Source organism: Muntiacus reevesi, chromosome 8 (assembly GCF_963930625.1).
Source record: "Muntiacus reevesi chromosome 8, mMunRee1.1, whole genome shotgun sequence".
Lineage (NCBI taxonomy): Eukaryota > Metazoa > Chordata > Mammalia > Artiodactyla > Cervidae > Muntiacus > Muntiacus reevesi.
This window is the reverse complement of record NC_089256.1, coordinates 13,091,890-13,114,568: the sequence shown is the minus strand read 5'-3', so window position 1 is coordinate 13,114,568 and position 22,679 is coordinate 13,091,890. Positions and strand designations below refer to the sequence as shown.

Here is a 22,679-nt window from a genome sequence, read left to right as displayed (position 1 = left end):
CTTCTGCCCTCAATTTTTTCCAGCATCAGGGACCTTTCCAATGAGTCATCTGTTTGCATCATATGACCAAAATAATGGAGCTTCAGCTTCAGCATCAGTCCTTCCAGTTAATACTCATGGTTGATCTCCCTTAAGATTGACTGATTTGATCTCCTTTCTGTTAAAGGCACTTTCAGGAGTTTTTTTCCAGCACCACAGTTCCAAGGCATCAATTCTTTGGCCTTCTGCCTTCTTTATGGTCCAGCTCTCACAAAACATGACCACTGGCAAGGCCATAGCCTTGACTATATGGACCTTTGTTGGCAGAGTAATGTCTCTGCTTTTCAACACAGTCTAGGTTTATCATCGATTTTCTGCCAAGAAGCAATCGTCTTCTGATTTCATGGCTGCAGTCACCATCAGCAGTGATTTTGTAGCCCAAAAGGAGGAAATCTGTCACTACTTCCACCTTTCCCCCTTCTATTTGCCATGAAGTAATGGGGCTGGATGCTTTGATCTTAGTTTTTCTAACATTTAGTCTTAAGCCGGCTCTTTCACTCTCCTCCTTCACCCTGGTCAAGAAGCCCTTTAGTTCCTCTTCACTTTCTGCATATCCGAGGTTATTGATGTTTCTCCCACCTGTCTTGATTCCATCTTGTAACTCATCCAGTCCAGCATTTCACATGAGATGCTCAGTGTATAGGTTAAACAAACAGGCTGACAGCAGGCAGCCTTGTCACACTCTTTTCTCGATCTTGAACCAATCAGTTGTTCCATACAGGGTTCTAACTGTTGCTTCTTGGCTCGCATACAGGTTTCTCAGGTCTGGTATTCCCCTATCTCTAAGAGCTTTCCACAGTTTGTCATGATCCACACAAAGGTTTTAGTGTAGTCACTGAAACACAGATAGATGTTTTTCTGAAATTCCCTTGCTTTCTCTATAATCCAGCGAATGTTGGCAATTCAATCTCTAGTTCCTCTTCCTTTTCTAAATCCAGCTTGGACAGCTAGAAGTTCTTGGTTGCTACGTGGAGGACACAACTATCGGTCTAGGTAGCCACAAAAAGCAAAGGCTAAGCCCCTCTTTGCAACCTAGAGAGCACAACACAGACTGATCCGTCCCACATGTCTTCTCAGGGTGACGCCCTAGGGCAGCCTCAGGACTCCAAGCCCTTTCTCCCAAAAGCGTTCGGTATTCCAGCCCACAGGCTCCCTACGTCCCGCCCATGCTGCGCAGGCGCAGACACCACAGAGCGCCCACTTGACGCACATGCGCACTCCGGTTCGCTGCTAGACCAAAAATGGCTGCAGCAATGCGCGTGGCGGTGGCCGGAGCCAGGCTCAGTGTGGTACTGAGAAGTCTCCGGGGCGCGGGGCGCAGCTTGTGCACCCAGCCCGTATCGGTTAACGAACGCATCGACAGCAAGCGGCAAGCTGCACTGCTGGGAGGAGGGCAGCGTCGCATTGACGCGCAGCATAAGCGAGTGAGTCTCGAGGGAGTCCAGGCCGGCCAGCCCGCCCCCAGCGGTCGCAGCCTATCACAGCGAGCGCGGCTTGCTGCGTAAGAGGCCTCCCACCCAATCGACGCGATGTCTTGAGGGGCGGGGCGGGGCCGAGGATGTTCACCTTGTGAACCTGATGCCTTTCACTGGGCAGGTAAAACCAGGACAAGCACGATCGTGCTTTGTCACTGTCTACTTTCTCTTTGGAATTTTAGACGAGCCTGGCTGGGCTCCAGCGGCTCACCAGTTAACTTTGGACAAGTTACTTATTCCCCCGGAGTCAGTTTATTCTTAACAGAAAATGGCAATAATTCTTCCCTCATACTCTTAGTGGAATAAGATAATGAAACAACGATAGGCACGGGGAAAAAAAAAAAAGTCTTGCTCTTCTCATGCCCGGTTTAAAAGTGGTAGGAGCTTCTTGCCCCATCATGGAAGCAGGAAAATCAAGACATTTGGCAGGGCAAACTTTCCTTCACCTGGGTAGGCGTGAGGTTTGTGTAGGGAACTTGTGGAAACTCCCCCCAATGCCAGCTGACCCTCTTATGGGTCTCAGAGTACATCGACCTGCTTGCTGGGTAGGAAAGGCTCCCTAGGAAGCAGGTGTTTGGTTTTTTTTCCCCCCTGGGTTTGCTCAGGTCAGTCTGGGTGTTTGGTTGAAGTGAACAGCTCAAGCACTGCCACCCACTGCCGGGGTTGCTTCTGTGGATCATTTTCGTAGCAGGAAAAAAAAAAATTGAGGCCCAGATCAGTGACTTGGGCCTTGAAACAAGGCTCGCCCAGTGGGTCCTGGACACGTGTGTCTGGATTGGTGTGCTGGAAGAGTTAAATAACCAACCTGGAAGGCACAAAAGTGAAATTCTTAGAGATGAAGGAGACTGAGGCATAAACTCACAAGCAGGGGGAGGTGGGGTCTTCAGTGAGGAGGTTTGCACCAGCCCTTTATTAAGTTTAAATTGAATGTTGATTTAGATGTTGTAAATACCCATTTGATAAGGGCCTGAAGGTGACAGCTCCTTTCTGTGAGATGTAAATTTGGTTGATAGTGTGTGGTGCCAGGAGTGCCCCCCGAGCCCGGGTGGCTGTTTGTGAGGGAACTTCAGACTGTCCTCTGCAAAGGCTTGTCGGTGCTCTGTGCACTCTTTCTGTTGGGGTCCATGGCTCAGCCCTTCCCTGGATCATCACCCCAACCATTTCCAAGTGATCCTACTGGCTTTAGATGTGACCCCCAGAAACTGTTTTTCTTTTGCCAAAGCTGACTTAGTCAGGAGGCTGACTTAGTTTAAACCTCTCACTCCACCCCCTTTTACACAATTTTTGGACTACTTCCATAGGGTAGATTTCCAGAAGTGGAATTACTAGGTCAAAAGATCTGAATATTTTTCAACACTGATATATATTGCCCAATTGCTTTCCTGAAAACTTATTTTACACAATAGTGTGGAGGATTGCCTTTTTGTGTTAATATGCAATGCTAGCTTTGGTCTCTTTCTTAAGGGGAAAATATAGCTAGTTAGAGGTGTTTTTTGTTTTGTTTTCTTTTTTTTAACAGGGGTGGTGGGATTCCCTATAGGAAGTCTGTGAACCTGGGAGTGTAGCCGCAGATGCTTTGCAAAGGCTGCTTTTTTTTTCTACCTCCTACTTCTCCATTCTTCTTTTTATTGACCCTTGGGTGTCCAGTAAATGTTTATGGAACTAGTTATCTTTTTTTTCCAGGGTCAGGCTCTCCTTAACTCCCCATTTGTCCTCTCCATCTTTTCCTCCTACTCTTTGTTTTCACAGTTAGTGGCTCCTGGAGCAGCTGGTTTTCCCTGATTGCCTTACTGGCTGAATTCTACTGATAACACCTGTCTCTTTGGCAGATTGGTGGAATAGAGGGAGGGCTTTCATGTGGAGTGAAGGCAAACCCAAGTCCTCCTGGCCCTCCTGTGAACACTCCTTGCCTACTGACTTTGTGTGTCATGACATTGCTGAGTGATTTTTGTTGCATTTTAGGGAAAGCTGACGGCCAGAGAGCGGATCAGTCTCTTGCTGGACCCTGGAAGTTTTGTTGAGAGCGACATGTTTGTGGAACACCGATGTGCAGATTTTGGAATGGCTGCTGATAAGAATAAGGTATCTGTTCACAATGGTGCAGGCCTCCAAGTTGCACTTACCAGCTGTGGCCCTGCTGGTCTACTACTAGATAATGAAGTCCTGCCGGAACTCAGGATACATTGAAAAATTTCAAGTATCAGGTTCTGGAATTGCAGAAGTGCCTCTTGAGAAGCACTGTTGGGGCCTCCAGGTTCCCCACTCACCTTTGTCTGCAATTGAAGGAATGTGGGTGCACTGCTCATGCCTTGTGCAAGGTGACTGGCCCAGCTCCCAGGGCTCTGGTGTGACTTCCCAGTTCTCGAAGTTGTAGAATGACAAACTTAGAAGGAAAGTTGAGAATGTCTTTTGATTGGGTTCTGTTCTGCCTAGGTACCAGGGACCCCTAAAGGCTAACCAGTCACCTCTTTGACATACTTTAAGTTTATGCTTTGGAGTTTTGGAGGTCAGAGTCACCGACACATATTCTTTCAACTGGGTGTTCTCCAAGATGCACAGAGTTCTTTGGACTCACTGGGTCCATTTTCTAAAGGTCTGTGATCAAAGATTTGTAACCTTGGCAATAAACTAGCCAGCTCCATTTGATTCATTAGGAACCACACAGTGACTGTCAGAATTCCAAGCAATATGCTAGGTTTGCCTTCTTAAGGTTTGGGGGTTGGTATGTGGCTTTGCAGAAATTGCCATGTTTTTTTGTATGTCCTCTTGTTTCCTCTGAGCCCTCAGTAGTGACAGCCCTAGGGGAGTCTCCTGATTATTCTACTTCTAGGAAGGATACAGTGCTTTTCATTTCTGGTGATGAAGCAGTAGCCCAGTGCTTGCTGTTGTAGAACTGAGGCAGGGAGGAGGGGATTCCTTCATGTTCTGTATTTATACTGAATTTTAAGGGATTTGGGGTGGAGTCTTTTTTTAGGGTGGGATCTTTCATTGGGCCATAATTGCTAGATTCATGAGAGAAGTATTTGAATTTTTTAACCTTTATTTTTCTGTTTTTCTGGTAGTTTCCTGGAGACAGTGTGGTCACTGGACGAGGACGAATCAATGGAAGACTGGTTTATGTCTTCAGTCAGGTATTTTCTACTCTAATTGGCTGAGCTTTCCTTGAGGGCAGAGCCAGGAGCAAAATGTTCTTTTCTTTGCAAAGAAAACAATTCTGGGGGAAGAATGCTTACCTATAGTTGGGGCTTGTGAGGGAATTATTATTATTATTTTTTTTAGTACATATGTCCAGAGTATTGTACTATGTGTTTTTTTTTCTTAGGGAGAAAGAGTCCTTAGTCTGTTTGAGGGAGGATCATAGAGCAGTAGTCTTGGGTAAACTACTTTTTGTAGTTGGGTAAACTACTTGGGTAAACCAAGTAAACGGTCTTGGGAGACAGGAGTTTATCCAAGTGAGTGAGATTCCCCTTGGCAGATAGGTTGTGTGCTGGGAGGGCTGCCATGGTCTGGGCAGTGGATGCATTTGGGCAGAGGGGAGTTGACTCTCAGAACCACAGGTCCTTTTGGCTTCCATGAATGTGTTCAAGCAAGTTTTGTTAGGCTGTATCAAGACAGATACAGTTTCTTCACATGGAGACCGTAGGAGAATGTGATAGACAGAATAGTGACACAATATCCTAATCCCTGAAACCCGTGAATATGTAATTTTACCTGGCAAAATAGAATTAAGCTTGCAGATAGAATAAATGTTACTAATCAGTTGACTTTAAAATAGAACAGCTTGGGTTATTTAGGTGGGCCCAGTGTAAGCACAAGGGTCCTTAGAAGTGGAAGAGAGGCAGAAGGGGAGGTCGGAGTAAGGCTATGTGAGAAGGACTCTGCCTGCCGTTGCTGCCTCAGAAGAGGGACAGGGGTCGTGAGGGGAGGAAAGCAAATAGATGGTCTCTAGAAGTTGGGAAAGATAAGACAAGAGATTCTCCCCTGGAGCCTCCAGAAAGGAGCATAGGCCTGCTAACCATGATTTTGGCCCAATGAGACCATGTAGAACTTCTGAATTACAGAACTGTAAGGTAATGAATATGTATTGTCTCTAGCCATTGAATTTGTGGTAATTTGTTACAACAGCAATGAAAACTAATGCAAAGAACATGTTGTATACTGTTGTTTTGTTTGACTTTTTTTTTCCCCCCTCCACTAAAAGATGGAAATATATATATATAATTCTAAATATTCAGTTTCTTTTACAGATCTTAAAAGTAGGGAGCTTGTTTAGGAACCTAGAATGTTTTCTGAATTTGGTAGTAAAATAATTATACTTGATTATTTTAAAATTTAAACCATACTAATTTGCAAATAGGATTACTTTTGAAATATTTTAAAACTTTTTTATAAATGAGTCTACCAAATGCCTGGCTATAAGAATCATATATATATTTTTTGTCATTTAGGAGAGCTAGGCAAAAAATTGTACAGAAGAAACCATTAGTAAGATAGCTAGAACAAAGAAGGTTATTGTGCTTTTTGGGCACAATGTTCTCTGAACTTTAAGCAGATGCAAAAATTCATTGAATTGATACTTTGAGCGTCTCTTCTGCCCCTGTTTGGTGGGAGTGTGGTGGAGGTGGAGAAGATGAGACAGTTCTTGTCCTGAAGAAGCTAATCATTTTGTTGATGGAATGGGGCAGAACAGGAATGGCTACATCTACAGTGAGGTTCTGGGCTAGCTCTCAGGACATGGAAAGATCACATTTGAATCCAGGAAAGCTTTAGGGAAAATGGGGCATGTGAAATAGGCCCTGAAGGATACTGAGGGGAAGAATGACGAGCCAACTTTTCTTGTAGTGAGCCCCTAGATGTTCGTGTCTGCAGGCTGTTTTTCTAGGAGGAGCGTTCATTTTTCCAGAGAAGCAATCGCAGTCTTTGGTGCGATAATTGGCTGTAGATGTGTTCCTGGGGGAGGGAGGTCAACATTGGCTCATCATTCACTGTATGGACTGGAAATCTCACCTGTTTTCAGCCTTGTCTTTGCTGCCTGTAGTGGCGGGGGTTGTGACAACAGCCCTCTGGTTAGGTTTCTTTAGGGAGTAAACGTCCTTTCTCCTCTCCAGGTAAAGAAGAGGCCCTGTGGGGTCTACCTGCTCTCAACCCAGACTTCCTGTTAGCCCACTTCCCACCACACTTTCTGTGGTTCCTGGGCTGTCCCCTCCTGAGGTTACTCCCCACACAGGTGTGGAGGCTTCCATTTGCTGCAAGTTAGATGTTCTTGTATGTTCACTCATTTGTTCACTCTCTCGTCTGCTGTTGTTTGCTCTTCCTTTTTTGTCCTCATGGGCTGAATCTGTTATGAATTCTCCACTATCTTTTTGAGTGGGTTTTAGGAAGGAGGTCATTCCTACAGAAAGCTTTTTATATCAGAAGGTAATGAAAATCTAGAGGCAAGAAGAAGCAGTGAGGACTGCCATTCACTTCTTTCACCTCTTTTGTCAAAACAGCAAATATATCCTAGTAATAGAAATGCCTGTTTGACCTCCATAGAACCTGATTTTGGAGGTTAATTCTATATGAAAACTTTTCCTTTCCACAGAGCTACAAATCTTTTTTGTAGGTCTAGTTTTTTAGGAGAGCTAGGTCTTTTGCTCTTCACATTCCATGAACCCCTTTTAAGATATTTTATTCACTACTTATTCTGTGGAATAATTTAGAAGTCAGACTTTTCCCCCAGTCTTTTAAACTTTTGAGAATGCTTTAAAAACTTCAAAATCTGTGAATTTTTCATTTCTTCCTCCTAGTGGGTCTTCATTTCTGCCTACATTACGTATTTTTTTATTTAGTTGTTTTCTTTTCAGGATTTTACAGTTTTTGGAGGTAGCCTGTCTGGAGCACATGCCCAAAAGATCTGCAAGGTAAGTATTTAATCTTGCAAAACAAACTCAGTACTTTCATCAGTTACATGGGGTGGGTCAGAGGTGTGCAGGATGTGGTGCTGACCTGAAGGTTCCTTCAATCCAGGGCAGAAATTCTTAGCATTGTCTGTAACATGGATCTCTTTGGCAGTCTTGTGAAGCCTGGACCCACATTTTTACACATGCATAAAATAAAATATGTAAGATTAGAAGGGATTAAAAATATTAAAAATCATATGTAATATATATGCTTCCTTATTTAATGTGGTAAATAACAAGATTTAGCAATGGATAAACTCTCGTTTCAAAGTAGGTATGAATGAAAACAGTATTTTGAGATTATCTGCAGGAACTTTAATGGGACATAAAAATCTGTGACTTCTATTTATGATAAAATCACAGGTATTTCTAATACTTATGTGGTTAATAAAGATGTAAGATTTTCCCATCCAAGTTCACAGACTCCTTGCTCTAAGGGTCCAGGTTCATAAGCCACTTTGGGTTCTTGGGACCCCAGGTAAAGAACCCTTGGTCTAGGTGGAGAGTTCAGTTGCTAAAAGAACAGTGCAGAGATTACATGATGGTAATCTCTGCTAGAGATTAGATGCTCTGGAAGTGAGTAATAGTGTAGATCACATTTGGAGAGTTTTGGAATTAAAGGTGCTGTGCTTAGTTGCTCAGTTGTGTCTGAGTCTTTGTGACCCCATGGACTATAGCCCGCCAGCCTCCTCTGTCCATGGGATTCTCCAGGCAGGAATATTGGAGTGGGTGGCCATGTCCTCCTCCAGGGGATCTTCCCCACCCAGGTATCAAACCCAAGTCGCCCACATAGTAGGCAAATTCTTTACTGTCTTAGCCACTAGGGAAGCCCAAAGGGAACTATGGCCCGTACGGGAATTGAACCCGCAACCTTGGTGTTACTAGCGCCACGCTCTAACCAGCTGATCTAAAGGTAGACATTACTTAATAGCTGGGTGGGTTTCCCTGTGTAACAGAACGCCTGGCTTCTCGATGTGGTCCTGTCCTGTGTTATTCCTGAGACCTTGGGCCAACCACTTCACTTTAAACCTTCCTAATTTTTGTTTTCTTACTGCCTCTGTTATGATGATTAAATGAGATAATGGAAGTGAAAGTACTTTGTAAATTCTCTAGCACTGTTGAAAATGCTGCTCGTGAGGCTGTCAACTACTGACCTGTGAGAAAAATCTGTTTTGTTGGAAGTAGAAGGCCTGAGCCTGAGCTCTGCTTAATAGATGGGTCCACATTTGCTTTCACAAAATACTGCTTTGGGGGACTTCCCTGGTGGTCCAGTGGCTAAGACTCCACACTCTTGATGCAGGAGGCCTAGGATTCATCCCTAGTTTGGGAACTAGATCCCATATGCCACAACTAAGACCCAGTGCAGCCAAATAAATATATAAACACTAAAAGAAAAATATTGCTTAGCCATTCTGTCTTCTATCAGTTATTTCGAAAGAGTAATCGGGAACAAAACTGACTGTTGAAAAAAACATATTACAGCCTGGGCCTCTGGCTCTAGAAATTGCCATAAATAGTCTTAGCCTCTGCTAATGGGAAGTTCTTTGACTCTGGGCTGCTTGGGGGTCTTTAATCAGCCCTTTAAATATCTGATTCTGTCTTCCATGAAGGTACCCAGTCACCATGGGGAATGAAGCCAGTGTTACCAACTCCTGTTTTGAAAAGTACACTCAATACATTTTCTAGAAAACCACTGTGGTGCTCTGTAAATATGGTTTTTCATAGCAAGATCAGTTGTCTCACAAAAGATTTCTCTGCTGTCTCAGATCATGGACCAAGCTCTCACAGTGGGGGCTCCAGTGATTGGACTGAATGACTCTGGGGGTGCACGGATTCAAGAGGGAGTGGAGTCTTTGGCTGGCTACGCAGACATCTTTCTGGTGAGAAACTGTTCAAAGAGAATCAAAGAGTACAGGGCTGAGTTCTCTAAGCTGTATGCTGGTTGGAGCTTCCCCATCTCACCTCCTTGTGTCCTGTGTCACTGGGGGTGGATGAAAAGTGAGAGAGATGGGAGTTCCCTAGAGGCCTAGTGGTTAGGACTCTCCCATTGCCCAGGTTTAATCCCTGGTTGAGATCTCGCAAGCAGAGTGCTGCAACAAGGGGAAGAAAAACAAGAGATGTGCAGTGGGGAGGATTTTCTTCCTTTTTTACTCGTAGAGTCCTCATACTTACTGGGGAAAAACAAAATTAAAGATCATTCAGAAGCGAAAGTCACTTAAATATTTTTTTTTCAAAAGCAAGGAAGAAAGAATTTAAAAGGTAAAAATGAACTGACTTGCTGGAATTAGAAACTTTCTTATAATTTTTTTTAACTTTTTATTTTTTATTGGCGTATAGTTGATTAACAGTGCTATGTTAGCTTCAGATGTACAGTGTAGTGATTCAGTTATATGTATACATGTATCTATAGGATTGGAAATTTTAAAAAAGCGGTGCTTTTTTTTTTTTTGGTTAAGACATTACAAGATCATTACACAGTACAAAGTTCAAGCTGTAGTGCAAAGAAGAAAGAAATCTCCCCTCCCCCAGACCTCACCATTCAGGAACAGTTGGTGAACATCATTTCAGATGTCTTTCTGCTTTCTTACAGACTGAAATTAAAGAGAAAGAAATAAAAAGAAACACAAAAATAAATTAAATGTGTTATTTGCAGTGGGAAGTGTATTGTGAGAGTATAGGAAGGGAGGCTGGCGTGAGGGAGAGATCCTGCCAAATGGAAACTTAAGAGGAGGGACAGGTCAGCATTTCCAGGGAAGGGAGGAGAGATAGGAGTGAGACAGGCAGACATTGTTTCTAATCAGGCCAGCTGTTCTTACTGTCCTCTGGCCTGCAGGCTTATGAGGGTTTTTATTCCTGGCCACTGCCCTCTGTGATCAGACAGAAAAATGTGTGTTTACTTTGTGTATGATACTTGGTTAGCTGTGGGAGCACTTGGGTGCATTGAGAAGCCACTTTGTAGATCTTAAACCTACTTTTTAATCTTTAAATTTGAGCTCTTAGGGATAGCCCACTAGGGAGTAAAGGAATTCCTGTATATCGTTTACCCTCATTCACCAGTTTACATTTTGCCTGTTTGCTCTTGTCATTTTCTCTCTCTATATGCATATTTGCATATTATATTTTTCTGAAATATTTGAGAATAGATTGGAGATTGTGCACCCTTTATCTCCTAAATCCTTCATTGTTTTCTAAGAACAAGGACATTCTTGTATAAACAGAGTAGCATAGTTAGGAAACTGAATATTGACTCATCGATGTTATTCATAGTTTTTATTCATATTCCATTAAATGATCCTAATAAAGACTTTCAAGTCACTCCCCACTCCCTGGCCCCCCCCCCTCCCCCCAATCTAGGATTAGGTACTGACTTTAGTTGTCATCTCTCTTTAATCTCCTTTAATCTGGAACATTTCCTCAGATTTTCTTTGTCTTCCATGACTTCTGATAGTTTTAAATACAGCTTTATTGAGATATAATTACAAGTCATAAAATCCATTCATTGCATACAATTCAACAATTTTTAAAATATACTTAAGAGTTATGCAACCATTACCACAATCTACAGTTTAGAATCTTTCCTTCCAAAAAGATCCTTTTTCATCTGACTCTTTTCACTTAGCATAATGTTTTTGAAGTTCATTCATATTGTACTGTTTATCAGTGGTTTGTGTTTATTGCTGAATAATATTATATAGATATACCACATTTTGTTTATCTAACTGATGGACATTTGTATTTCTACTTTGACTATTATAAATAATGCTGCAATGTACATTTGGATATTACTCATTGTGTGGACATATGTTTTCATAACCCTTGAGTATATTCCTAAGAGTAGAATTATTGCATCAAATTGTTGAACCCAAGTTTGTGTGCCAGATGCACAGTGAGGCCAAACAAAACTAAAATGTTGGAGTTCGGAGTGGAGAAAGGTTTATTGTAGGGCCAAGAAAAGACCTGAACTTCCTCAATGGGTTTCAGGGAGGAGTTTTTGGGAAGGTAGGGGAGAGGAGTAGCAGTGTGTGTGACCTTCCTCTGTCTGGTTGATGGTGAGATAACATGGTGGTGTTCCAGGAATCTCACTCATCAGCATTCTGGTTCCAGCCAGGCTGGGGTCCGGTGCTTGTGCTTAGCCTCGTTACCATCCCCCACCTTGGTGGTAGAGGGCCTTAGTTTCTGTAGAACTCAGAGATATGTATCAAATTGTTAGGCACATCCCCTGAGGAGGAACAGGCCCCATTCACTCCCTTAACTAGTTACTGTTTGAATTTGCCCTTTGGAACTCAGGGAGGGTATGGGAGGCTGAACCATTTTCCCTACAAACAAAAATTGGGGGACACAATAAGATTTTTGTACTTGGGAAGGTCTTACAAGATCCTACTCGACTTCATTGTGATGTTTATGTGTAACTTTATAAGAAACTGCCAGATTTTTTTCCAAGTGGCTGTTAATTGAGGGTTTCAGGTTCTTACCATCCTTGTTGACACAGCATTGTCATCCTTTTTCATTATAGCCATTTCAGAGATAAGTAGTGGTATCTAAAGTTTTAATCTGTATTTTCCTGCTAACGAATCCTGTTGAGTATTTTTTAATGTACATAGTAGTCATTTGTATACTTTATTTGCTGAAGTGTTTATTCAGATCTTTTGCTCATTTTATAACTGGATCTTGAGTTGTGAGAGTTCTTTATATATTCTGGATACAAGTCTTCTATCAGATACAATTTACAAATATATTTTTCTAGTCTGTAGCTTTTTGTTTCTTAGTGGTGCTTTTGAAGTACAAAATTTTAAATTTTAAAGTCCAGTTTATCAGTTTTTTCTCTTGTGAATCATGCTTTATTTGTCATATGTAAGAATCCTGCCCAGTATGTCATGAAGTCATGAAGATTTTGTCCAGTGTTTTGTTTTTTTAAAAGGAGTTTTATAGGTCTTGGCTCTCATATTAGGTCTGTGATCCCTTTTGAGTTAATTTTTGAGTAAGGTGTGAGGTCAGGGTCCAAATTCATCCTTGTCTCACCACCATTTACTGACATGATCATTCTTTCTCTCTTGAATTGTCCTGGCACTTTGGTGGAAAGAAAATCAATTGACGTAAATGTAAGGGTTTCTTTCTGGACTCAGTTCTTTTCCATTGATCTATATGCTTATCTTCCATCAGAAGTACACTCTCTCCTGGAATTCATGTATGGCGTTTGTTGGTTCATTTGATGTTTTTCCATGGGCCCCTCAGTCTCTATTCTTTTTTTCTGCCTTTTTCACTGTTCCTCAGAGTGAATAGTTTCAATTGTCTTGTCTTCAAGTTCTCTCAGGGTCTTCTGCTTGCTAAAATCTGTAAAACCCCTTTAGTTATCTTTTTGTTTCAGTTATTGCACTTTTTAACTCCAGAATTTATGCTCGTTTTCTCTCTATAATTTCTGTTTCTTTACTATCCTTCTCATTTTGTTCACACATTGTTTTCCTGATTCCCTATAGCTCACTGAACATATTTAAGACAGTTAATATAACATCTTTGACTTATAATTCCATTGTCTGGGCTTCCCAGCAGTAGTTTTTGTCAGGTTTTTTTTTCCCCTGTAAATAGACTATACTAGGCTGTTTATTTGTGTGTTTGGTAATTTTTTATGTACTAGACATTGAATTATGTTTGGTAATGTTGGAAATCTAATTCTCCCACTTTTTAGATTGCTGATTTTTGCTTATTGGGGGCTGAAAAGTGAAAGTGATAGTTGCTCAGTCGTGTCTGACTCTTTGTGAACCCATGGACTGTAGCCCACCAGGCTCCTCTGTCCATGGGATTTTCCTGGCAAGAACACTAGAGTGAGTGGCCGTTCACTTCTCCAGGGGATCTTCCTGACCCAGGGATTGAACCCGGGTCTCTTACATTGCAGTCAGATTTTTTACCACCTGAGCCACCAGGGGCTTCCATTTGTGACTTTTCCAACTTATTTTTGCAAAATGTTTTCCATTTTTGTGGCCACTGAAGTTTTAATTTTGTTGCAGGAAGGGAAACCGCTTCCAGGGCCTGAAAGTGGGCTCTTGTCACTCACTCACTGAGGGACACTCATGCTAACAATATAAGAGGTTTTATTGGGAAAGGGGTGCCTGAGTGGAGAGCAGTGGAGCAAGGGAACCCAGGAGAACTTCTCTGCCACGTGGTTTGCAGTCTCAGGTTTTATGGTGATGGGATTCGTTTCCGAGTTGTCTTTGGCCGATTGTTCTGTTTCCTGATGGCACACACATTTCTCAGCCAAGATGAATGCCAGCGAGAAGGATTCTGGGAGGTGGTAGGACAGCTGGCACCTCCTTTTGATTTTTCCTGAACTCTTCTGGTTGATGGTGGCTTATTAGTTTCATGTTCTTTCCAGGACCTCCTTCATAAAATAACTCATGCAAATGGTTACTATGGTGCCTGGCCAGGGTGGGCAGTTTCAGTCAGTGTGCTTCCCCTAACAATTCCATTGTCTCTACAGTCACCTGGTGACCTGACAAAGATTTCTTTAAATTTCTGGCTCCTAGGGGATGAGAGTGAGTGAAGTCGCTCATTTGTGTCCAACTCTTTGTGACCACATGGACTGTAGCCCACCAGGCTCCTCCGTCCATGGCATTTTCCAGGCAAAAATACTGGAGTGGGTTGCCATTTCCTTCTCCAGGAGATCTTCCCAACCCAGGGATTGAACCCAGGTCTCCCGCATTGTAGGTAGACACTTTACCGTCTGAGCCACCAGGGAAGTCCCTTTAAATCCCATCTCAGCTGGGAAGTGGCTTTAGCCAGTTGGGGGTAAAACACTGGCTCGCCTCTGTGTTGGCCTCCTCGTGGTCAAAACCCTTGATCAGTAACCAAACCCATATATCTGATTTTTGGAGGACAAAGCCCTTGTTACCCACCCTGACACCAGCTAGCCACCCTAGGAAGCCAGGCTGCCACAGAGTTGTAGGCTGTGGGAGGGTAGCTACTGAGATCTGGGACTCTTTGCTGCAGTGCTTGTACCTGGACACACCTTGAGCAACAGAATACAGAGAAACTATATAGGACTAAAAATAACTTCATGCATGGGCAGTCAGGACAAATCCTGGACAAAAGATGCAAAGAAACCAGAAAACGCAGCTGCTACTTCTAAGGAGCCTGGAGCAAAAGCAGGGTACTGCACATGCCCTCTGTACAGAACCTAGGGGGTGGGCAAACCTTCCAAGCCACCCCTCTGGTCTGACATCTGGACACAACCCTACCCTCACCCAATATAATGAACAAGCTCACTCCCTGCCCTGCCTCCCAGTTTGGGGAACCAGCAACCAAAGGAAACTTGTTTGGTCTTGCTCATTCCTGCTGAGCATGGGTTTCCCCTTCCCCCTGCCCACCCCAAGCTTCCCCTGAATTTCTTGTCTGGTCTCTAGTCAATTTATGCTAATTAAGGAGGCCAAGAACTCTGTTGCAAGACTACTATGCTAAATGTGAAAGTTGACTGAAATTTACCTACCACTCTAGGAAGTCTTTCCTGGAAGCCAAAAGTGTTCCCCTAGATACCAAATTTCAAAAGAGTTGCTTCAGACAGTTCCTGCAAACTCCGTAGTTATTTTGGTGGTGGGATGGATTCCTTTTCTATAATCTTTTTTGATGTCACCCAAATATTATGTCAAACATATTTTTAAATGAATCTTTCCAATTCCTCTGAACTTTTGGTACTGTATAAGTTTTTTAAGTGGTTACTCTTGTTGAGACTCAGCCTCTCTTCACAGGTGCCAAATAGAAACACGGAGACAGAGTTTTGGGTGAAGTAGAAAAGACTAGCTTTCATTGCTTTGCCAGGCAAAGGGGTGTAGAGTGGGCTAATGCCCTGAAGACCGTGTGGCCCACCATGGAAGGGGTAGTGAGGAGTTTTATAGTGTTCAAGGAGCAGGGCGTGATCGACTCATGGATTGGTTGGCATCAAGGTGAAGTTTCTAGCATCATCAACTGTGGGAAATTAACAAGATGGCTCCAGTCAGGCTCTCTCGCTCCACACTCTCACACCCTCTCACCCTATGTTCTGTAAACAATGACTTTGCAGGGTTACGTAACAACTGAGATCAACTATAGCAATACGCATGCACGCCACAAGGTACTCGCTTGGCTACTGGCTACTTTTGTTCTATTATATAAGCTTCACCTGAAAAGCCCTGGCTCCTGGGGCGGCATCATAGTTATGTTATGAGAGAGAATGCGATGACTCGGTTATGGCTATGTTGTGGCTGCTGCTACCATTGCTGTGTCGGCTAGGAGAGAGATGTGTTATGGCTGCTGCCAGTCAGGAGAGAATAAACACGTCTGCAGTTCCTAAGGCTGCTTGTGTCTCCTTCCAGCCTCTTAGCTTACCTACCCTGGGCTCAGTGAACAGTGTGGGTAGCAAAACAATTGGCATCACGAATAGGATCAGCAATACAGTCAACCTTCTGGTTTCACCCAGTCTAGGGTCTGTGTTCCTGTGGTCAGCAGTTTTCATCTGACCTGCAGTTTTCATTTGGAGGGGTCTGCTTCCTGTAAAAACAACTTAGGAATGTGTGTCAGCCGTTTATATCTTTCAGGAAACTGGGAGTTTGGTGATTCTGTTATGTGGCAGAATTATAGTCTAAATTGTTACCACTTCCTTAGCCCAATAGCTATTCTTTGTTTCCTCATCTTCACATTTCCCACTCTTTAACTCTGGAGTCAGCATTTTACTTCAAAAGACAAGGACATGGGGCTTGTACATGGTTTCACCTCTAAGGGTAATAATATGTAGATTTATCTGTTTCAAATTGATCCTGACTTAGTTCTGGTAAAATATAAGAACTTTGTTCCAACAGAGCTCCATTTTTATCCTCCTTTCTTTGTGCTGTTATTGTTATGTCTAACATCAACATGTTACCATTTTTGCTTTATGCACCCTTGTTGTTTTAAAAGTATTAAGAGGGAGAACTATGTTTATACAGTATTGTATATTTAACCACAAATTTACCCGTTTTAGTGTTCTTACTTCTTGTGGATTTGAATTACCATCTGTTGGTGTTTTCTTTCACCTTGAAGGACGTCCTGAGCTTGTGTGGGCAATGATAAAGCCTTGGTTAAGAATGCGTTAGACTCCCACTGTTCTTATCGTGCAGTGAGGAGTGTTTTATTAGTAAACATGCTTCTGTTAATGTTTGGTCCAGTTTCAGAGCCCTGAAATGTTTTTGACAATTTAGTGATATTTTTTAGTTGGTTTTTGTGGAGACAGTCTTCTGAACTCTTCACTCTGTCATAGCTGGAAGCCTGTTCACCCAGCTTGATATTTTCTGCAGAATATGGACAGCTTTTCTTCATCTTTTTTTTAAAATAATTGTGGTAAGATACGCATACTAGAAAACTTACTAAATTTAAACATTCTTAAATGTACAGTTCAGTGGTCTTGAATACATTCATGATTTTATGCACTTGTCACTGTTGTTCATCTCCATATCTTTATGTCTTGCAAAACTGAAACTCTAAACCCATTAAACAATTACTCTCTGTTATCTCCTTCCCCAACCCCTGGTAATCACCATTCTACTCTGTCTCTATTATTTTGACTAAATAGCTTATTTAAGGAAAATTGTACATTGGTTTTTTGTGACTGGCTGAATAATATTCCACTGTATACACATACATTTTGTTTATCCATTCATCTGTTGATGGGCATTTGGGTTGATCCCACATTTTAGCTATTGTGAGTAATACTGCTATGAATGTGGGTATAAAATTATCTCCTTGAGATGCTGTTTTGCATTCTATATGGTATATCCCCAAAAGTAGATGTTGTGGGTTGGAAAAGAATTTCCTGACATGAGGCAGACTGAGAGGAGGATTGAGTTTTTTAGAGTGGGAGATGCTGTTATAACAGCAGCTGGCTCAAGCGAGAGCCCACGGTTTTTGTGGGCTAGTAGCCAATATTTGTAGCCTCACAACAAAGAAAATTCCTGCTGGAATGGTGGCATTAGGTGATTTATGAGGATGCTATAAGGTGGTGAACAAGGTGGATATTTTTATCTAATATGCTGTCAGAGAACAGGCCAGTTTAGATCAGAGGGGCTCTCGGCAACCGTTGTTATGGGGCTCAGTCAGTTCCGGAGATGACCTTGGTTGTGTGGCTCCACATCTGTGGCCTTGGTACAAGGCCTTGCACCTGTGACCTTGGTACAGGGTTCCACAGTAGACTTTCTGGATTGTGTGATAATTCTATTTAAAAGTTTTTGAGGAACCACCATGCTATTTTTCGCAGCAGCTGTACCATTTTACATTCCCACCAGCAGTGCGCAAGGGGCCCAGTTTCTCCTCATCCTTACTGACACTATTTGTTTTCTATTTTTTTAATAGTAGCCATCCTAATGCGTGTGATGTAGCATCTCATTCGAGGTTTGATTTGCCCTCATGCAAGTGATTCTGAGCTGGAGTGGGAGGGGCTCGCAACAATGAGGTGAGGTGCAGCAACAATGGCTGCCTAACTTCCTAACTGCACCTCTGGTTAGAATCAGCAACTGACCATCAGCGCATATTCCAATATTTGGAGTCCTTTTTGCCTTTGTCTGGGTAAACTGTTCCAGGAAAACATGCATAGCTGCATGTGCCTCATGGCTCAGGTTAGGGGCTGGGTAGGGGTGGGTGCTGCTGCGCTAAGAGCTGAAATTGAGATGAACCACAATTTGCCTTCCTAATCTTCCTCTGGAAGTTAAAAACCTTCAGTAGGCTCTGGAGTTACAAAAAGTTACATGAGGCAGATTCTGCCAGTGCAGTTTTTGTCCAGGTGGAGTGTCAGATTCCTGGCGCTCCCCACTCTACTATCTTCCCATAATCCTCTCTATAGATCCCTTTTGTGCTGTCCTGAGCTATGTCCTGAGTTACAGAAATTGGACTCAGACCCAGGGGAGGGCTAAAAATGGACATACTTCTCTTAAGCTGACATGGCTCAGGGAAGGATAGAAGCTGGTGGTTGGGCAAGGAGTCATTGGGCTCATATCTTGTCAGGGTCCTCCAGCCCCCTGGGAAATCTTGTTTTTCCCAAAAGATGGCCTGAGGGCTGGCTCTTTACAGCACCGCTGTCCCTATGGAGCCCTTCTGGCTCCTGCTGCCTCCTTATTGCCCATCTGCCTTGTCTAGGGGTGGACAGACATTGAATACTCAGGGTAAAGTAGCACTTAACCTCTTAGCCTTATCCTGTTACTATTGGGTATCCTCTGTGTGGAGTGGGAAGGGGCTCCAAGTAGAGGTCAAGGGTCCAGGATAAGTGTTGGCCCTGTGTATTATGCCTAAGGTTTCCATTCATTCTTCCAGCCAGTTTTGTACAGACAGAGGCTCTGACCTGAGGTGTGTTTAGAGGTGGGGTTTAGAGGTGGTGGGGTTCTCTCTGAGTTCATGTCCTGGTGGAGCTTTTGGGGAATGAATGCTCCGCCAAGGAAAGAAGAGGTTATTTGGTCCAGAAAGTAATGTGTCAACCCTCCCACCAGTTATGGGGAGAAGATCCCATATACAATTTTGGTAGAAACTGTACAGATTAGCTCTCTTGGATAGAATTTCTGTGAATAAAAGCCAAATGTACTTTCACTGTTGTCTCTGTCTTTCTGCAGATAATGCCTTGAACACCTCTGTAACCAGATACCTTTGCTTTTCTCTTTTGGCAGAGGAATGTCACGGCATCCGGAGTCATCCCTCAGATTTCTCTGATCATGGGCCCGTGTGCTGGTGGGGCTGTCTACTCTCCAGCCTTAACAGACTTCACGTTCATGGTGAAGGTAAGAAAGAAGTGCCTGGTTCTCCTGCCCTTTGAGAGTTATGCAGCACCTCACCTGCAATAGCAATCATTCCTGACCCAGATCTGGGTTGTTATCTGTACAGTTGTATTGACTTTCAATGTAGTGATGATAAAATCTTGGTAGGGAGAAACTTTTGGCATGAAAACTGCAGCTTGTATGGATTCAGTGGCAAAATATGCTTGTGTACTTCATTGGTGGGTGATTTTACTTGCTGATGTGAATTGCAGATGATTTTAGGTAATCGAAGGTTTCTATCCTCTGCCCAGACAGGTGATTATTTGCTGGATTTTTAGAAGGTTTCTCATGGAAACCTTTTCTGTAATCTGTTCCATTGGGAAGTTGTTTCTTATGTTCTGCCTTTATTTCTTCAGCTCTTTGCCATTTTATTATATTTTGTCTATGATGGTAATGTTAGATATGATTTCTAGCTTCATTGTGCAAGGTACATATCTTTATTACATGATTTAGATGACTTGATATTTTAAAACGATTTTGGGGGACTTCCCTGGCAGTTTAGTGGTTAAGACTTTGCCTTCCAATGCGGGGAGTTTGGGTTTGATCCCTGGGTCAGGAAGATCCCCTGGAGAAGGGAATGACAACCCACTCCAGTATTCTTGCCTGGAGAATCCCATGGACAGGAGAGTCTGGTGGGCTGCAGTCCATGAGGTCAAAAAGAGTCAGACAGGACTGAGTGACTAACATACTTTTCTGGGAGCTAAGATCCGGTAGTCCTCATGGCCAAAAAACCAAAATGTAAACAACAGAAGCAATATTGTAACAAATTCAGGAAAGACTTTAAAAACCGTCCACATTAAAAAAAGAAAGTCATGTAAATGGAATCATACAATATGTAGCCTTTGAAAAAAAAGATTTTTAAAAGAAGCCTATTTGAAATCATACGTGTATAATTACCCTTACCCTGATACTTAAAAAAGTCTTTTCTCTTAAAATATTTTTAAACATAATGAGCAATAAATGTCAAGACAAATTAGTGTGCAAAATGAAAGAGAATCATCCAAGATGAAACAGTGTAAACACAGGGAGTGTACATAGGAAACACTTTTCTCTTTGGCATTAGGAATTAAGGTTTAGCAGAGTCCTTATCCCTTGACTCAACTATTTTTTCTTAGTGATGAATTAAAAACAACCTAAAAGTTCAATGTTCAGTTTGGGTTGGGCTTTAAAAATTAAGATGACCACATCCCTTACTTCCTGAACTTTGCCCACTAAATCTGTGTGTGCCTTACCTACCTGGTAGGAATGGAGGTGTGGGATCAGTTCCTCTGGGTAAAGCCTTCTTTCCTCCTCTCTCTACTTACATGCTGGGATTTTAAAACATTTCCCCCTGTTTTATTGAGATATAATTGACATATAACATTGTTCTAGTTTAGGGTGTACATGTTGTTTAAGGTGTTACATATTGCAAAATGTTTAAGGTGTTACATATTGCAAAATGATTACCCCTGTAGTCCTCACATAAATGCCATTCCTATTTTGTGATGATAACATTTAAGATCTACTCTCAGCAATTTTCCAGTGTATGATATGATATTTACTGATAACTAATCACCATGTTATACAGTAAATCCCCAGAACTTATTCATCTTATAATTGGAAGGTTGTATCTTTTGATTAACATGCCCCCCCGCCCGCCCCACTTGGTAACCTCCATTCTTTTTCTCCTAGTTCAGCTGTTTTAGAGTCCACATATAAATGAGATCATACAGTATTTCTCCTTCTCTGACTTACTTTACTTAGCATATGCTAAGCAAAGTGCCCTAAGGGTCCATTCACCTCACAAATGGTAGGATTTCCTTTTTTATCGTGGCTGAATATTTCTCTGGGTGTGGTTGTGTGTATGTATGTGTACATTTTCTTTATTGATGTGCATATCCAATGGGTGATGCTGTGTGTATATGTGGGTGTGTGTCACATTTTTTATTTTTATCCATTCATCCATTGGTGGGCGCTTAGGTTGTTTTGGTATCTTGGTTATTGTGAATAATCCTGTATTGAACATGGAAATGCAGATATCTCTTCGAGGTCCTGATTTGATTTCCTTTGGATATATACCCAGAAGTGAGATTGCTGGATCATTTTATAGTTCTATTTTTAGTTTTTTTGAGGAATCTTTCCATATTTTTTTCTACAATGGCTGTATCAATTTACATTCCTACCAGTGTGCACAAATGTTCCATTTTTTTCCACATCCTCAGTAACACTTGTCATTTCTTGACTTTTTGGTAATTGCCATTCTAACAGGTGTGAAGCTAAAACCTCACTGTGGTTTTGGTTTGCATTTCCCTGATGATGAGTGATATTGAGCATCTTTTCATGTACTCATTTTTATAGTCTCTTTGGAAAAATACCTGTTCAGATCCTTTGCCCATTTTTTAATCAAAAAAATTTTGCTGTTGGTTGAGTTCTGTATATGTTTTGAATGTTAACTCCTTATTAGATATATGATTTGCAAATACTTTCTCCCATTCAGTAGGTTGCCGTTTCATTTTGTTGATTGTTTCTTTTGCTCTGTAGAAACTTTTTAGTTTGATATAGTCCCACTTACTAATTTGTTTTTAAAAATTCATTTATTTATGGCTGTGCTGGGTCTTTATTGCTGTTCTAGGTGCGAGGGCTTCCGTAATTGCAACATGTGGGTTCTAGAGTGCTGGCTCAGTAGATGTGGGGCATGGCCTTAGTTTCTTGGTGGCATGTGTGATCTTCCCAGACCAAGGAGCAAACCTGTGTCTCCTGATTGGCAGGTGGTTGCTTTATCACTGAGCCGCTATGGAAGCCTCACACTTATTTTGCTTCCGTTGCATCCCTTTTGGTGTCATACATAAAATTATTGCCAAGACCAGTGTTAGGTAGTATTTCCCCTGTGTTTTTTTTTTTTCTAGAAGTTCACAGCTTCAGGTTTTTAAGTTGTTAATTCATTTTAAGTTAATTTTTGTGAGAGGTGTAAGACATGGGTCCAAGTTCAATTTCACCTTCTGCATGTGGTTATCAAGTTTTCCCATTGTAAATTTATTGAAGAGACTATCTTTTCCTCACTGAGTATTCTTGACTCACTTGTCAAGTATTCATTGACTGTATATGTGAGTGTTTGTTTCTGGGCTCTTGATTCTAGTCCATTAGTCTGTGTTTCTCTTTTTATGCCATGACAAACTTATGTTGAAAAATGCCCTTGCAGTTTTGATAGGAGTTGCATTGAATTTATAGATGGCTTTGGATAGTATGAACATTTTGACAATATTTTTATCCATAAACATGGGTCCCCCCCCCATTTATTTGTGTCTTCTTTGGTGTTTTTCATCAAAGTCCTATAGTTTTCAATTCCTTGGTTAAATTAATCCCTAGGTATTATAATGTTCAATGCTATTGTGAATAGGCTGGTTTTATTTCTTTTTCAGATATTTTGTATATAGTATGTAGAAGTACAG

The 22,679-nt window shown here is 42.0% G+C and overlaps 1 protein-coding gene across 1 annotated transcript in view; it reads left to right on the top strand.

Annotated features, from left to right (window-relative positions):
• The first annotated feature begins 1,245 nt into the window (after positions 1–1,245).
• Positions 1,246–22,679, top strand: part of PCCB (propionyl-CoA carboxylase subunit beta) — a 93,176-nt gene continuing 71,742 nt past the window's right edge. Inside the window, exons 1-6 of the mRNA XM_065942457.1 lie at positions 1,246–1,463; positions 3,477–3,596; positions 4,577–4,645; positions 7,361–7,417; positions 9,223–9,336; positions 19,105–19,215. Coding sequence (XP_065798529.1) covers positions 1,281–1,463; positions 3,477–3,596; positions 4,577–4,645; positions 7,361–7,417; positions 9,223–9,336; positions 19,105–19,215 — 654 coding nt within the window. The 5' untranslated portion in view covers positions 1,246–1,280. The remainder of the gene's footprint in view (positions 1,464–3,476; positions 3,597–4,576; positions 4,646–7,360; positions 7,418–9,222; positions 9,337–19,104; positions 19,216–22,679) is intronic.